Below are 14,873 nucleotides of genomic sequence, written 5' to 3' on the forward strand. Positions count from 1 at the left end.
TCACCGTAGTTCACATCATAGTTAAAATTCACTCACTTGCATTATTTTATACAGTATGAATTATTTATACAGTCACAATTATTGAACTTCAATAAAAAATTAAAAATTCCGAAAATACTTTTATTCTATGCTCTTTAACTTCCTCTTTTCATTAAACTCGGCGGAGATAAGAAATTACAAATACATACTTTAGGAGATATTGAATTTTTAATTTTCATCACAATACCTGTGCATTCATGCGGCGTTCACAATTGTTTCTTGTTTACGAGTAACCCGCCTCTAACTTACGTGAGTTTTTAACGTTTCAAATTTTAATGTTTTATTTGTTATTTGGATATTGTTGCGCAAGTAATAAGTAAAAAAAAATTACGCGAGTTCTTACTGTTCATCTTTTGTCCCGGTTTGTTAGGTCAGGTCGGTTACATTATAAATACTTTAAAACTAAACAACCATTAAAATTAATTCACATTATTTTTAATGTCCGCTTAGTTTGAAAGTATTTATAATGTAACTGACCTGACCTATTAGACCATTTTAATTAATTAGGCATTCACGAACACACAGCAAAATAAAAAATTGCGGCAGTCTAATGATTGCACAGGTCTTGTATTGCTAAATAAGAACGGCGATATCTCCTAAAGTATTTGGAATTTCTTATCTCCGCCGGGTTTAATGAAAAGAGGAAGTGAAAGTGCATATAATAAAAGTATTTTCAGATCCTGTATAATAATCCTGTGGTTCATGATTTCTGTTTTAATTAATTTTGTTGAAATATCCTGGATATGGCGAAAACTTGTGCTACATTGATGATTTATAATCGTAAGTAGAATACAAAAGAAAATATTCTACAAGACATGACCTAATTTGTTTGGTCAGTGTTTTTTGACATACTAATTTGAAACAGCAAGCATTGTGTCCCACAATGCAGGATCATGCTACCATGGTAATTGGATAAATTTTGGTAGGTGATATGGAACGAATACTCATGGTTGCTACAGGACTAGAAAACCGGGAAATGTCAGGGAAATTAAAATGGTCAGGGGATTCCGGGAAATGTCAGGGAAAATTCTACGAATTCTGGAAATTTTAAAGTTGCTTATAATTCAAACAAAACTTTGTTTTGATGCGCTCGTACCGCTACCGAACGACTCCGCTAAAAGGCTGCTGCTTAAGGCACACAGCAACTGCAACTTTTTTTTTTACTTGGTCTACGATTGTCCGTTGCAATAGGCGGTTACAACCACCCACCATAACTTCTGGCCAATCCAGGCACTCGTTTGTTCACTAGCGAACCCAGCCTTCATTTGTTTGTGTTTTGATCCTTTTTAATTTGCCCTTGAGACTTTGTGTTTTGTTCCGTTCCATGCAGTGAACTACAGAACGGGCATGGCGTCGTTTATCTTTTGAAGGCTATTTTCACGTGGAATAATATGAGTAAAAAGCTTATTATGTGAATTTAAAGGCGTTGTTTCAGGTGAAGTTAGTTTTTGAGGCAATCATAAGAAAATAAAGTGCATTTTGATAAAGCAATACTAATACTCATTTTGAAAACTACCAAGCTGATACGAAAACAGGTGGGTTTTGTGTGCGGTTATGTTTTTTGCATATTTTCTAACTATTTTTTTTAATTATTTTTTTTTCCAACTGTTATAATCCGTGAGTTCTGTTGCGTGACACTTACATTGTGTATAAAAAAATGTGCATAACTGAACATGTTTTTCCCCAGAAGCGTTAGTTAACATTGTAAGAATGTAAGAGTATTGCATGTTGTAATGCTGCTATTGTAATTCTCTAAGTAGGCCCGTTATATTGCTAGGTGTGAATTTGTAATAGTTTTTGTATTTGTGTAGTAATATTTTTTTAAGAATTCATAAACAATAATGTTTTAACCTAACCTGAACATATTATGTACTTTTTTTTTTAGCTTAGAGATGTCGAAGAAAACTACTTTTAAGGAGAATTGGCTCAAGGAGTCACAGTTTCAGCATATCAAACCCTCTGCCAAAAACATAAATTCTGCGTACTGCACTTTGTGCTACAAAAGTATTCAACTCAGCAATATGGGCCGAAGAGCTCTCACCAGCCATGTCGAAGGAAAAAAAACATTCGCAATTCTGCTGTCAAAATAACACAATAAAAAAACTTGTGGTGCACCGATGCGGATACCGATGAATCGTAATCGGCGATTATCTTAACGATTACTTTGCCGATTATCTACGTCCCGGCGTAATTAAGTAGGTTTTTACCGTGTAATATTTTGTTACACATTTTAGGACGAAATACGGTAATATTTGTATATATTACAAAATTCATCTAACTCCGTCATATCAAGATTACAGATATTTCGTTAAGTTTAATAAATCTCATTGCCTCGAACAATAAAAAATACATTTTTCCTACACGTTTATTTACGTTTTGTCTTTTGTTCTGTCTTTTTTTTTAGTGGCCTTGTACATTACCTATAGCCAGAGACGTAAAATAGATGGCACGCAATCAAAATACCACAAGCAGTTGCAGTGAATTCTATGAGAATCGATCTTTTCGAGTCGTAGTAGCGGTTAAAAATCGTGGTCCCGATACATTTCAGAGTTTATCACTGTTTTACAAACTCGTTATGGGCGTCTTTGGTAACATTATCCGTTGTTGTGTTATTTGTATGTGACGTGAAAAGTGAAAAAGTATTTATAATTTTATACATTCAGTCAACATTAATAAAATCACGTGTGCTAGAATTGGTTTTGAGTCATTTTTATATAATTTTAGTGAGATGGCGACTAGGGAGAAAAAAGTGAAGTGTGGAAACATTTTTCTATAAACTCAAGTGAACAAAATATAGCAACATGTTTACATTGTTAACCGGTAATTTCTCGATGCAACCTTATGTGATAGTCGATAATAATGCTAGTTTTCCGCAACAAAAACTTACCCACTGTAAATAACAATTATTAGACTGTAGTTCAAGTTGTTTACAATAACAAATATAAATAGAAGTTAATTTAATTTACACTTTGCAATGACTTAATAGTGTATTTTATATATTTTTATACTGTTGTTATAACTGTATTCTCAATTTTACCTAATCTTGTTATTAAATTCACATGGGAATAAAAATTTTTTTGTGCATTATTACACTTAAAAAAAATTGTTTATATAATCGGTAACTGAATCGGTATCTGCTGATTATTTCTCTCATAATCGGTAATCGAATCGGTAATCTGTAAAGTCATATCGGTGCACCACTAAAAAAACCTTATTTTACCTCATGTTGAAAATTTTATATTACATTTAATCATATGCACGTTAATATTTATGGTATGTACTTCATAAGAAAGTAAGTAGGGTTGTGCGAATGTTCGGTATACCGATACCGAAATCGAAATTTTGCTACTTTCATTTTCGATTTCGGTAAGAATTTCATCTTTCGAAGTTCGTTTTTAGCGAAATATTTCGAGCCAAACGAAAGTTCAATAGCTTACCGAAGTTCGTTTGTTCTAGTTGAAAAAGAAATCGTAATTTAATAAAAATGTACAGTAGAATACCGGTACAATAACGTACCTTATTATAAAGTATATTTCACTTAACGAATTTTTTTTAAGTCCCCGCCAAAAATCATATCTTCGCCATGCAACACAGTTTCAGTTTAAAGTATCATATTTTCACTATAACGTATAAATACTAGTAGCGTGGCATTACTACACCAAAATTTACTTAAACTGGTAAATAAATTTCCAGCTAAATGATTAATGTAGTAGAACAAAGATACACAAATACCACTACAACGTATTTTCTAACCTCTAAATTCTCAAAACAAAGTTAACAAACAGTTGCGCGCACAACCATAGATTATACCGTACGTAGTATGCGACGCGACGTGAGCAACACAACACCATTCGATACATCGAAAGACGGAGGTTTGAGAGAAGTATTAATTATTTAGACAAAAGTGTTACGCTACACTAAAAATACTGTTTGATGTCTGTGCCGGGATTGTTTATTGTTATTGTTGAGTTTATTTTCAGGTTACGTTATTTAGACACCGCATTGTATTTGTGCTACAATATGATACTAAAGATGGCGGCGCGGTTGGATGTGTGGTGTTCTCAGCTGTGTTAATTAGGACGTTTATAGTTGAAATTTTCTGCTGAGGCGTGTGATGGAGTTTTAAACTGAGTGCGGTGTTATTTTCTAAAGTCAACACAAGTTGCGTGAAAGGGGATTTGAATAGGGAGAACTTGAAATTCGGAGCGAAGCTCGGTGGCAAGGACACGTGGCTAGGTGGTTGTTATTAAGGATGGGAGGTAAGGTTAGATGTAAGGGCTGTAAAAAGGTGTGGAAAAAGGGGGATGAGGGAGTGCAGTGTGATGGGTACCACGGGTGGTTTCATGGAAAGTGCGGCGGGGTAATGGCGGGTCTGGAGAGCCTAGTGGATGTAGTGTGGTGGTGTGACAAATGCAATGGGGAGAAGGAGAAAGCCGACAGGGAAATGTTGGTTGAAAAGGGGGAAGACATGTGCACGGGATTGTGGGGGACGAAGGAAAAAGGGGATCCTATTCAGAGACAGGAGATAGTGAGGTTAGGAGGAGCAGTGAGGCCTGGGTGGAGGGAGATGCAGGAGTGGATAATGGAAATGCTAAATGGAAGGATTGTGGAAGGAGGAGGAGATAAATCTTGTCAAGAGTGTGACAGATGGAAAAGGGAATTGGAAAGGGACCTAGCTGGGAGGGAGAGGAAAATGGAGGGACTTGTAAATGAAAACAGGAGGGAAGTGGACTCGATGAGGACAGGTTGGGAAAAGTGTGAGAAGGAATTGGGCCAGCTAGGCCAACTGGTAAATTCGCTGAGGGCGGAAGTAAGGAACTTGAAGGAGGAGGTAGAAGAAGGAAAATTGAAAAGACTAAATGCGGAAAGAGATAGAGACAGGGAAAGAGACCGGTGTTGGGATCTAGAGGAAAAATTGAGGTCCCTTGAGGAGCAGAGGAAAACACAGAGGGGGTACAGGACCGGGGACAGGAAGAGGGTGTGGCAGGGGACAAATAATGGGAAACCAGAAGTGTTGATGAGGGACAGGGAGGAGGGAGTGGTGGGTAGAAAGACTGGTGGGAAAGACAAATGGGTGAGAGGAGACCACTGGGCTGATGTGGTGAGAAACGGGGGCTTGGAAGCAGGTGGGAATGCTGCTGAGGGGCTGGAAGAGGGCGGGAAAGGATTTGTTACAGTAGAGATGGAGAGGAAAAGGGGGGAAGAGGTGGACATAGTGAGGAGGAAGAAATTGTTGGGGATAAGCGAGACTGCAGGAGTAGAGGAGGATAAAGGAGAGCGGAAGAAAATTTTCATGATTGGGGACTCAATGATGAGGGGAGTTAGGGTTAGGGGTCATGGGGAGGAGGTGTACAGAACATTCAGGGGCGGAAGGAGATTGAGGGACTTGACAGAAGTGGTAAGGAGCATGAGGAGGGAAGGAAATGTGAGGTCAGTGATATTACAGGGCGGAACTAATGATGTAATTTATGCGGATGGAGTAGAGCATGTGAAGGAGGGATTGGAAAACCTTGTGAGGGAAATAAGAAAGAAATGGGGCCAGGAGACGGGCCTGGTAGTTCATGGGGTTCTCCCAAGGAAAGGAGTCCCGGCAGGACGGATAGAGCAGGTAAACAGGGAGCTGAAGGAAATTTGTGATAAGATGGGAGGAAGATATGTGAACGTGGGAAAACACCTAGGGGAGGTAGATGTCAGCGAGGATGGCATCCATCTTAGTCAGAGAGGGCAAGGCAAGCTAGCCAGGTTCCTGGAGGTGGAGGTCGAAAAAATGCGTAGGGCAGTGGTAGGAGGGGGGGACCATTCGGGAAATGGAGAAATGAGGGGAAGGAAAGGGAGCGGATAGGGGAAGGTGAGAGATTAGGACTGTCAATGGAGGGGGCGGAAAGAGTAGAGGGAAGGAGGTGGAGTGGAGGGATCAGGAGAGAGGAAGTGAATGAAGGAAGAAAGCGGGTGAGAGTGGCGGTGATAAACTGTAGGAGTGTCTATAGAAAGTTGGATGAGTTTTGGAGTGTCGTGGAAGCATATGGGGTGGACATTGCCATAGCAGTAGAGACGTGGCTGGACAAGGAAATAGGGGATGGAGAACTGCAGGGGGCAAACTATGAAATATTTAGAAGAGACAGGAACAGGACAGGAGGAGGGATTATGGTATGTGTGCATGAGGTACTAGTAGGAAAGATTGAATGGGTGGGGGAAAGTGTGGAAATAATGGAATTGAAAATAAAAGGGAAAGATTTCATGCTGCTGGCAGTGTACAGACCCCCAGGGCAAGGGGAGGCGGTTATACAAGGGGTAAAGGACAGGCTGTCACTGTTGAGGGAGGATAGGTGGGTGATAGTGGCGGGGGACCTAAACATGCCAGGGGTGGTGTGGGAGCAAGGACCAGAGGAAATGGGGGTGAGGGAGCAAAGATGGGCAACCCAGTTGGTAAATAGTGGACTGGAGCAGGTGGTGGGGGAGAACACCAGGATGAGGAATGGTGAAGGACAGGGGGAATCTGGGAACATACTAGATTTGGTGCTGGTGAGGCCTGTGGAGGTAGTAGTAGGCACTACGGTGATGGAGGGCATCAGTGACCACAAAATCCCGGTGGTGGAGATAGATATGGGATGGAGGGAGGTGAAGGAAAGTAGGAAGGAAGTGTTAAGACAGTGGAGCAGGGCGGATAGAGCAGGGGCGGAGGCATTTCTTGAATTGGAGTTCTGTAGGTGGGAAGGGATTGCAGAACTAGAAGGGAAGTGGGAGGTTTTGAGGGGCATATTGGAGCAAATGGTGGAGTGCTTCGTACCCCAAAGGAGGGTAGGAAAGGGTGGCGACCCGCCCTACCATGGACGGGAGGTAAAGGTATTAAAGCGAAAATGCAGGAGGCTCCACGCAAGAGCCAAGAAGCATGGAGGGGAGGGGCTAAACGCAGAAATGAAGGAGCTGGCGAAGGAACTGGGAAAGAAAACTAGGGAAGCACGGGATGCGTACATGGAAAGGATGATGGAGTAAGGGGGGGCGGGGAAACTGGGCGGATCTGTACCGATATGTTAGGAGAGTAAAGGGGGAGAAGGGATTGCCAGTATTAAAGGGGAGAGAAGAGCAAGAGTGTGTGAGTGACCTGGAAAAGGCTCGTTTACTGCAGGGACAATACTTATCGGTTTTTGTAAACGGGGGAGTATGGTGCGGAGCACAAGAGGAGAAGTCGGGGGGAGAGAGAGGGTTGGAAATACGGAGGGATGATGTATTAAGGGAGTTGAGGAGACTGAATGTGAGGAAGGCGGTTGGGCCAGATGGGATAGGGAACAGGCACCTCAAGCTGGGAGGGAAGGTGATAGGAAAGTACCTGCAAGTACTGTATGCGCAGTCACTGGAGGAGGGACAGCTGCCGAGGCAGTGGAAAGAGGCTGTGGTGGTGCCCATCTATAAAGGGAGTGGGAATAAGGCACACCCAGCCAACTATAGGCCGGTCAGCTTGACGTCTAACGTAGGCAAGGTGATGGAGAGGCTGGTAGTGAAGTATATAGTAGAGAGGGTGGAGGAAAGGGACTGGATGGATGAGAGGCAGCACGGCTTCCGGAGGGGTTACTCCTGTGAAACGCAGATGGCGGGGCTGCTGGAGGACTTGGTGGAGGCAGTGGATGAGGGGAAGCAGGTAGACGCTATTTTTATAGACTTTGAGAAAGCGTTTGACAGGGTGCCGCACAGGAGGGTGATGGAAAAGGTGGAGGGGTTGATAGAGGACAGGAGGGTGGTAAATTGGACAGGGGACTTCTTGAGGGACAGGATCCAGCGAGTGAGAGTGGGTAAGGAATGGTCAGAAGAGGGAAATGTGATGTCAGGGGTACCACAAGGCAGTGTCATGGGACCCCTGCTCTTCCTGATCATGATGAATGATGTAGGGGAGGGGTTGAAAAGCAGGCTGCGGTTGTTTGCGGACGATTGTGTGCTCTATGAAACTGTGGGGGAAGGGGCGCACCTGGCAGAGGACTTGCAGAAACTGGAGTGCTGGTCGAGGGAAAACGAAATGGGTATAAATGTAGGGAAAACAAAGGTGGTGAGGTTCATGAGGAAGAGAAGGGTGGAGGGAAAGGTGTACTGCTGGAAGGGACAAGTGATCCAGGAAGCTGAGGAGTATAAATACCTGGGAGTGATCCTGCAGAACGACTTGGGGTGGGGAAAGCAGGTCAAGAAGGTGGTGACGAAGGGCAGAATGGGGTTAGGGCTGCTTAGCAGGACACTGAAATGGACAGGTAGGAATGTAAAGGAAAAGGCGTATGTGACATTGGTACGGCCAGTGTTGGAGTATGCCGCGGCGGTGTGGGACCCCTATGTGGAGAAGGAAATTGAGGAGTTGGAGAGGGTGCAGCGCAAGGCAGCGAGATGGGTAATGAATATGTGGAGGAGAAGGGAAGGCGAAGGCAGGATGGGGGAAATTCACAGACCATCGGTGATGATGAAGGAGCTGGGGTGGGACACACTGCAAGAAAGGAGGAAGGTGGAAAGGCTGGTGAGAATGAATAAGGTAATTCGTGGGGGGGAGGGGGGGCTGGGGAAAGCTTGGAGCTAGGTTGCACAGAGGGCTGTATCGAGGAAGGAGGGATCATGAGTGGAAGATTCAGAGAGAATGGAGACGGACAGAGAGAGGAAGACAGGTATTCCTTGTGAGGACGGGGCGTGAGTGGAACGAACTTGAGGGGAGGACACTGGATCTGGGAGGAGGGAAGGACTTACGAAGGAGGCTCCAGAGGGGGGAGGAGTGAGGGTAGTTGGGGGTGGGAACTCCTTGCCACCGGGCGGAAGCCCAATTGCATGTGTAAATTATTATTATTATTATTATTATTATTATTGAATGATCCTGGAGATAAAAAGAAACGAAAGCAATTCACGCTTAAGGAAAAAGTGGATATACTCAGAGAACTAGACAAGGGGAAAAAAGCAAGTTGCAGTTGCGAATACATATGGCATTGCGTCTCTCCTGTAGCTATTTTTTTATATATATTTTTTTCTCTTTGTAAAGATATGTATGCATGTTTCAGTACTAAGTACAAAAACTTGAGGTACCTGTAAGTACTTAGCACTGAGATTCTACTGTAATGTCTTTATAGGATTTGCATATGTTATTACATTATTAGTAATAACAAGCAAATTATTAATTAGAAAAAAGATTTCCATTAAGATTAATTTACGTGGTGATGAAACAAACTCACGTTAATGAAAATACGGTAAAATCATAATTTGAACAAACATGGCAGATAAAGTAAACAAAATTCAACCGTGATTACCGTAGGCCTAGGTATCAAAACAAAATCATGCAATATTTGAAAAATTACCTGATTCATTTGCTTTCAAACAGTAGTGTAGGTACTATATTCGTAAAACATACATTCCAGAACTGTTAGTACACATAAACAAAGAACGTACCTACTTTTATTCACGCACAGCCAAACAAAAACATTGTCGTCTGCTTTATTTAAATTTTACATACTCTGACTGGCATATAAAATCCTCATAATATACAGCCAATTAGACAAAAAGGTAAACAAGTCACTGCATGTAATGACCACTTGGCAGCAACCATTTGTTATGTTTTGTTTTGACCATGTCCCTTGCCTGGTCTACAGCTTCCTGAGCTAGCCATGTGTGACAGTGGTGCAAGATGGTGGCCGTTCCGCAGTATTCACGTATTTTTTCATCAGTACCATGCACGAATAAATATATTATCATAGACTGCGACATTACGACTGTAAAGGAAATAGTCTGTGCGCTGAAAGATCTGGATTGATTCTTGAAATTTACGAGTGACATGGGGCTGTGTTGTGTGGTCTACTGCAGATGTTGATTATATTAAATAGTAATATTTATATATACATCAAAAGGTACCAAAATGATTTATGTAATAGAATTTATTACTGAAGAGCAAATTTTGGGGCACTTTTTTTCTTTGTTAATTAAAAAATTTCGCTTAACTTTCGTTAAGAATATATTTATCTCATAGAAAAATTCATTTTCGTTTCACTTTCGCGAAACTTGATAAATTTTCTTTCACTTTCATTTCGTGTGGATAAAGTCACTTTCGCACATCCCTAAAAGTAAGGGAATTTTTCTCTTAAATTTCTGGAAAACAGGGAAAAGTCAGGGAATTCTAAGATTCTATTTCTGTAGCAACCATGAATACTGAAATTTTAACTAAGGTCCTTAAAATATCCCTTTATTGGTTTAATAGGTATTTTTAGACAAATTGCTACTGGACCAAATGTTTGTAAATGTATCAAAATTTTGTTCTCACCAAACATTAGTTTCTTGAAAATATTTTTGTAATAAAAACAGTTTTGTGTTCCAGTGCTGGCTGGGGCCTTGCTGGAACAGGCAGAACAATTGCTCGACAAAGGAATACACCCCATCAGGATTGCAGATGGCTTTGAGTTAGCTGCCCAGTGTGCTGTCAAACATTTGGACAAAATTGCAGATAGCTTCCCTGTGGACAAAAATGATTTGGAGCCATTGATACAGACAGCTATGACCACACTTGGTTCAAAAATGTAAGTGTAAGCTTTTTATACTTCATTATCTAGACTTATGCATTAATTTTTACACTCCTACATGTGCGATTAAATTTTCAGTTTTAAGTTCACTCGCAAATAACTAAAAGGTGAGGCCACACGGGTAGGTATGCTATGTTTGCTGTGCCAGGTGGCAAGACAGATAATTTATTGTAGTCTACAATGTCAGACTCATGCCATAGGATTTGAGTGGTGATTCCTACAATAATTATGATATTCTTCTGGCTCTCTTAGTATATAAACCAGGATGTAAACAGGCAGGGATAACCAGTTAAAATGAAAGAATTATCAGAACATCTAGAGAACTTCTGCATTATTTTGCACCTGAGTTGTAAACATGATTGTTCCTGCCTGCTTATACCGTGCTTTATCGCATAATCGTCTCACATTTTATACTAAAATCATGTTTAAAAATTAGGGGTGTGACTTGTGCGGAAAAAAAAATTAGTTAAAGTTATTCATAGAAAAAAAGCCCATTCACGGAAAGTATGTTTATTTAAAAAGTAGAGTATACAAAAGCATTCCAAACAATTTAAATTAATAAGTCATGCAACAGAAACCTTTCTTCAACTTTAAATAGAAAAACAAAATCTGTGACCCGAATGCGAGCCTGAATTAATGCATAACTATCGTCGTAGTACACACTTGCCAGGAAAGAGTGCGGGCCATCAAATGTAGTTAACTCGGCACTTTATAGAGCGCACATTGCATGCCATCGGCGAGATATCGATATTCGCTACGTGTGCGGGAAACAACATAACCAAACATGAATGAGGCCAACTAGTGCTGGCTATATTTTTATAAGCGGTACACCGTGGCGATGCAGACTAACAGATAAAGGTTATAATGTTTAAAAAGTCTTTAAAAGAAAATTTACACATCAGACAACTTCGTATTTCAATTAAATAAGTAAGGATAATATCGAACAAATATTAGATTTCTACTTTAAATTCATTGTTTCATAGGGAACAAATACAGGAAAGCACCAGTACAACGAACTTCAGTTAAACGAACACTTCACGTAACCGAACTCATTGTTTGGTCCCGCCAAAAACGTATATAATAACCTTGAATTTTATTTCATCTTAACGAATTTTACGACGGTCCGTTTCTTCCTGAAACAATAATATTCACTTGAACGAACAACCTTGAGGCAAATTTTGAAAAAAATTACCATCCAAAAACTTGTACTTTATTTTTAATTTTCTTATTCAAACGTAACAGCGTGTACGTAAACAAAAACAATAACGGAACTAGTATGTGTGCGCATGTACTGTCGAAATTAGTAGATTAATTCTCGTGTTTTGAAATAATAATGGAATAGTATTACGTCCGTTGTACGATACAACTAGTACATATTCTCGGACTTTTCGTTTTTTGGCTACTTACATCACGATAATTTTTGTACGGTACTTTGGCTAACCTGTGTTTTAATTTATTTCTTGAAAGTAATTTTTTTCATCATAGTGTTTTTGTCGTGTCTACAGACTTGAAATTTTTTTCCTTTTTTCAATAGTGTTGTGTTCTTCAGTGCCGGTTGTAGAAATGAAGCATGTGACAGAACAAGTGTATCTGGGGGAGAAAAAAAAGAACGCAATTCTTCAAAACTTTTGACCTAATACCTAACTATTCAAAAGAATGGCCATGCTTGTCGTCTTCAAATGTTTTGGAATACCACACGTTTTGTAATGTATGCACATGTGACTTTTCGATTGCACATGGTGGAAGGGATGACTGTAGAGGGCACATTGAATTAAAGAAATATGCAGAACATTTTATAGTCATGACGAGCAATAAATCCATATCGTAGTTTTTTCGCTACATCTGAAGAAACGAAAGTAACGAACGCAGAGTTATTGTTTACAAGTTCTTTTGTTTGCTTCTGTTGTTTGTTTATAAGACAGTTCTTATCCAACCAGGATAAAAGAAGCAAATAAAAAGACAATTGTTCAAAAGTATAACTTTGAATACTTTGAATTGAAGGTTAAAAATTTCCTGTAAAATTATTGACATTTCTTACATATTCAGATGATTATATTGTTCAAATAGTTTTTTTTCCTTAGATTCATTAATTTTCATTGTATTCATATACATAAGCCTACATTTTTCATTTTTTTTTTTTTGTATTTTATTGTCCTTGTTTTATCTTGTGTGTGTCATAATTCCTCAGGAAAAATTTATCGTGCACGATTTACGCGTACTTTTTTCATATAATTGTCATTACTGATGGGTGTGATTTGAGGTTGGCAGCTCTGCCTACAATGTGTCTCCTGACCATAGACAAAGCATCAGCAGAGCGTATGTGAACAGGTTCTTCAAGCGGCCATAGACTGACTGAGATACTGAAACTTAGTACACTTAAGGTGTTTCATGTGTTTATCGGTATACATATTTATAACAATGCTTATGTTTCAGTATAAAGAACTTCAGTACAACAAACTCAACTATATTTTGGTCCCTTCATGTTCTTTATAGTGAAGCTTTCCTGTACCTATATCAAAAGTGCTGGGAATCTAATAGAGGTTTTTTATCCAAATTTTGATGCCCTAAAATAGTGCTACGATTATGTGACAAAACAGGGTAATTTCCCTGTGAAGCTATGGTTAAGATAGCCAACTTTTGGTCAGCAAGGAGAATGTGATTAGTAATTTTATAATGTGTATCAAAAACAACATATGAAAGAAAAGTTATAGCGCATGTTTACTGTTACCTACCTATTACTAAGGTAGTCATACTAAAAAAAAATCTATAAAAAAATCTTACTAAAAATTAATTTAATTAAATACTCTAAAAATGATTACAGCTTATTAAATTCAATATCAATTACGCTAAACCTGAAAGTTCTCCGACCTACACCATTTTAGGCCTTACTAACTTACAACTACGTAGAACCCTGTTATAATGTTTTTCAAGGGAGCGCAAGAAAAAAACATAAGCAGGAAAACATTATAACCAGGAAATCTGTATTTAGCACTTAACTATGTTCGAGCTTTGTACCAATGGACTCACCAAGCTATGTAAACAACTTTAATGTTAAAACCAAAGATAGTATGTACTTGATACATGAATTTTCTGAAACAAGCCAACAATTTTTCAACTTTGTCTTGTTCCCTGGTTAATTTTGTTTGTCTTTAAAGATACACTGCCACATTTTTTTGTAAAATTGACTCACGATTGATGATGACAACATTAAGAGCGAGAACGTCTACTCCTTCGCCACCTGAAAATGTTTAATTTTGGGATTCCTACGTATGAATGAAAAAAAAAATATTTGTAAGCAATAGAAAACACTTTTAGTTATGCCCTCGCTCAATGGTTGGCAACTTAAATATCGTAGGACTATGTATGTGCATCTGAATACCCACTGGAATGGCAAGGAAGTTGACTAAGGGTGTCAACTGACACGTAACTATCAACTATGAACATTGTGTACCTTCAGTATATTGCATAAAATTGTATTTTAACAAACTTCATGTATTGTATGGCAGTGATTGTAAACATAAACATACATAAAGGAAACTTTTTATCGTAAGTGTTGGAATAACGGAATAATTTGGTTTTAAAACATTTTTTTCCCATTTATTGACTGTTAGAAAACAAACATTATAAGCAGGGAATTACACTATTTATGAACGTTATATGCAGGAAATAAATACATTGTCCTTATGGGGGAAATATTGGGACTTTAAAAATATGACATTATAAGCAGGAAAACATATGCAGGAACATTATAACAGGGTTCTACTGTATTTCCTTTAAGACTTGTTAATGAAAACTAAATTAAGGACTTACTCTAAAAACTAAATCAACTATTAAAAAAAATAAGAATCAAACCACAAATACAAAAAAAAAAACAGAATAATTTAAATTTCAGAACCAATACAAAACCAGGGGTTCCTTTAAATCTCTCTTCTAACATCTTGCAGTCTGCCTTTATACGATTGACTGGGTAAAAGCTATGATGTCAAACCAAGGAGGTAGTTTTGTGCAGTTTCCGTGACTACCTGTACTTGGCAGCTATTGAGACATGAAATTTTCACAGTATAACCTTCCATTGTCACCAAAGAAAGCATAAACATAGATCAACATAAAGATCTTGATGTAAGAGAGAGAAAATAATTGAACCTAGAAATTTTAGAAAAATATTACCCTGATTATTAAAACAGTTTTTTTATATGATGTTGAAACCTGTTTACTTTACTTGCTGTAAATGTGGTACAGATTTGGATACATTAGAGCTTTCTGTAAGATTTAGATGCAAATAGCTATTGACTTACATCATTACATTCC

General features: G+C 39.0%; 1 protein-coding gene across 1 annotated transcript in view; it reads left to right on the forward strand.

Moving 5' to 3' along the window:
- The window catches only part of LOC134528157 (T-complex protein 1 subunit epsilon), an 83,235-nt gene that overhangs the window by 13,462 nt on the left and 54,900 nt on the right, over positions 1 to 14,873 (forward strand). Inside the window, exon 3 of the mRNA XM_063361502.1 lies at positions 10,364 to 10,562. Coding sequence (XP_063217572.1) covers positions 10,364 to 10,562 — 199 coding nt within the window. The remainder of the gene's footprint in view (positions 1 to 10,363; positions 10,563 to 14,873) is intronic.

The sequence above is a fragment of the Bacillus rossius genome, chromosome 1 (genome assembly GCF_032445375.1).
Source record: "Bacillus rossius redtenbacheri isolate Brsri chromosome 1, Brsri_v3, whole genome shotgun sequence".
Lineage (NCBI taxonomy): Eukaryota > Metazoa > Arthropoda > Insecta > Phasmatodea > Bacillidae > Bacillus > Bacillus rossius.